The sequence below is a fragment of the Salpingoeca rosetta genome, assembly GCF_000188695.1.
Source record: "Salpingoeca rosetta unplaced genomic scaffold supercont1.5, whole genome shotgun sequence".
Taxonomy (NCBI): domain Eukaryota; class Choanoflagellata; order Craspedida; family Salpingoecidae; genus Salpingoeca; species Salpingoeca rosetta.
The window spans coordinates 140,009-142,839 of NW_004754929.1; the positions used below are offsets into that span (position 1 = coordinate 140,009).

Here is a 2,831-nt window from a genome sequence, read left to right on the forward strand (position 1 = left end):
ACACACACACACACACACACACACACACACACACACACGCACACGCACACACACACACACACGCACACGCACACACGAATACACACACACACACACACAGGCACGAATACACGCTCTGACCCGCATACAAAACTGCACACATGAACAAACACACACACACACATGAACAAACACACACACACATCAACAACAGCAGGGCCGCCATTGCATCACGGGCGGTGTCGCTTTGACGCCACGGGCGCCTGTGACGGGGAGCGCTTCATGTCCGATGAAGGCGGCGGCATGTGCATGTCCTCCTCGCTGGCAAACGTGGCTGGCGGCAGGGTCGGGTGCGGGTGCGGCGGCAGCTGGTGCGGGACGTGGTGTTGCATGTGCGCCATCGTCATGTGTGGCACGGGCGCGTGGCTGACCGACGGGCTGTGCATGTGTGTGGGCTGGCCGAGGTGCGGGTGGTGGTGCTGCGGCAGCGACTGCGGGGGAACCATGCTCATCGGGAGCGGTGGTGGCGGCGGGTGGACGGGGTGCGGCAGCGTCGGCTGCTGGGAGAGCGGCATGCCCGGCTGCTGCATCTGCGGCATGTGCGGGTGCTGCGGCGCGTGGGAGAACGGGGGCATGTGCGGGTGCTGCGGTGCGTGCGACATGGGCGGAACGTGGCTGTGGGAGTGGGGCGGCGGGGCAATGGCGTGTGGCGGCGGCGGGTGCAGCTGGTGGTGGTGGTGCGCGTGCGCGTGCGCAGGGTGCTGCTGGTGCGGGTGGTGTCCGTGGTGCGGGTGGTGGTGGTGGTGCGGGTGCTGCGGGCCCGGGTCGACAGAGTCGATGGGGTGCGGCAGGTTGATGTGCTGCAGGTCGTTGCGCAGCTCCGGCCGCAGGTGGTCTGTGCGGAAGTCGATGCCCGGCGTGCCGGCGAGCGACGGGTCCAGCGACGGGTGCTGCATGGCCGGGTGCGCCTGAGGTGGCGGCAGCTGGTGCTTCATGCTCACGTCTGGGGCGCCCTCTGCGTTGGGTGGGTGGCAGTGCTTGCACAGGTTGCGTAGCTTGGAGGCGGCGTTTGCCCGGCGGTTCAACTCGCTCTCGTTGCAGAAGAGAAGATAGAACCGCGTGACGCAGTTGAGCATCGTGTAGTACTGGTGCGACTGATGTTGTGATGGTGATGGCGGCGGTGGACAAGAGTGAGTGCAGGGAAAGCGTCAAGTGGTGAATGGATGGTGGGGTGGGCATGTAGGCGTGAATGGGTGAGAAGGGGGGGGGGGGGCAAGCAAGGCCGAGCCATGAAGATCGAGTGTGTAAAGCATGGACAAACACAAGACGCACAAACACCCCACACCACGCCACACCTCGTGCGAGATGACGAATTCCTGGAGGGCGTCCTCGTACGCGGCCTGCGCTTCGGCGGAAGGGGCGTGGTTCTTGCTCGCGTGCAGGTCCTTCTTTGCCATGTTGAACGCGTGTTTCTTACTCGTGTAGTCCTCCACCACAGCTTGCGGCACCGTGCGAAAGTGCGCAGTGTCTGCATCGAGTGAATGAGTGAGTGAGTGTGAGTGTGTGTGTGTGTGTGTTTGTATATATGTTTGTATGTTTGTATGTTTGTGTGTGTGTGTGTGTGTGTGTGTGTGTGTGCGGGCGTGTGTGTGTGTGTGTGTGTGTGTGGAAGTGTGTTGTCACGTGTGTCTGTGTGAGCATGTGTCCGTATCTCAAAGGGCGTTGACACAAAAACGCTACCCAAAACAACACCATATGAAGAAGAGTCATCATGTGTGTGTGTGTATGTAAAATACGCCGCCAAGGCAGGGTGCGACTTACTCCGCGGCACCATGTTGCTGTCCTTGTCGTGGATGTGGATGGAGGATTTGCGGCAGAAGCCGTGCAGGAAGCACTTGGTGTGACCTTCTTGCACCTTATCTGGGTTGGGCACGTGATACATGAAGCATGCCTTGCTCTCAGGATAAAGCTGCTGGGCCTTGCGAATCTGTTCGAGACGGTGAAGCGGCAAAGGGGGGGGGGCAACGTGGGATGGGACAGGGAAACGGCCATGAGTGGAACAGAGGCGGTGGCGCTCGTTTAGCTTTCGCGCACACAACTCTGAACACACGCGCTCGTTTAGCTTTCGCGCACACAACTCTGAACACACGCGCACGCGCACGCACAGATGCGCAGATGAACCCACACACATACGCACAAAGTGCACACATGCAAAAAAAAGTGCACACATGTACACATGTGCACATATGCACGCAAGTACACAAACACACAAGTACACACATTTGCGCAAAGTGCACATGTGCCCAAACGCAAAGCAACTGCTTCGTACCATGTCCCTTGCTTTGCGAAAGAGCTCCATGGCACGATGGCGATCAACGGTCTGTGGCACCTCTTGCGCTTGGACAGGTGGTGGCGGCTCACAATCGCACATGTGGCGCTGCCTCCCAGACGGCACAATCTTGCCACATCCTTTGCACTTGCGCAAGCCTGTGTTGGAGCGGTTTGGGGTCAGCGGTGGTGAGAGTTATGTGGAGTGTGCAGGGAGGTGGCGGGCAAAGGGGAAGGTGAAGCGGAAAGGTCAACGACAGCGGGACAGCACGGGGCTCAGCGCATAGCAGAGAAGACGCAAACAGCAAATTGTACACACGCATTCACAGGTGTGCGCGCACACAAAGATACGCAAACACACACAAAGATGAACATGCAAACACGCACGACACACACGCACACGCACACGCACACACACACAAACGCACACACAAACGCACGACACACACACACACACACACACACACAACGCACGACACACGCACACACACACGCACACACACACACACACACACACACACACA

At 59.3% G+C, this 2,831-nt stretch overlaps 1 protein-coding gene across 1 annotated transcript; it reads right to left on the minus strand.

Annotated features, from left to right (window-relative positions):
- Nucleotides 1-137: 137 nt before the first annotated feature.
- Nucleotides 138-2,467, minus strand: PTSG_02096 (uncharacterized protein). Its single transcript, XM_004996524.1, has 4 exons — nucleotides 2,309-2,467; nucleotides 1,801-1,966; nucleotides 1,335-1,507; nucleotides 138-1,133 (listed from the first exon to the last, which is right to left on the minus strand). Exons 1-4 carry the CDS (start codon nucleotides 2,408-2,410, stop codon nucleotides 210-212), a joined length of 1,365 nt encoding a protein of 454 aa, XP_004996581.1. The 5' UTR covers nucleotides 2,411-2,467; the 3' UTR covers nucleotides 138-209.
- Nucleotides 2,468-2,831: the final 364 nt, after the last annotated feature.

Excerpts from the sequence above, each read along its gene's own strand:
- PTSG_02096 (XM_004996524.1), bottom strand. The coding sequence starts at position 2,410 with ATGTGCGATTGTGAGCCGCCACCACCTGTCCAAGCGCAAGAGGTGCCA. Across the intron at positions 1,508-1,800 it reads CAGCAACATGGTGCCGCGGA|ACACTGCGCACTTTCGCACG; the intron begins GTAAGTCGCACC and ends CACTCGATGCAG. Across the intron at positions 1,134-1,334 it reads AATTCGTCATCTCGCACGAG|TCGCACCAGTACTACACGAT; the intron begins GTGTGGCGTGGT and ends TCACAACATCAG.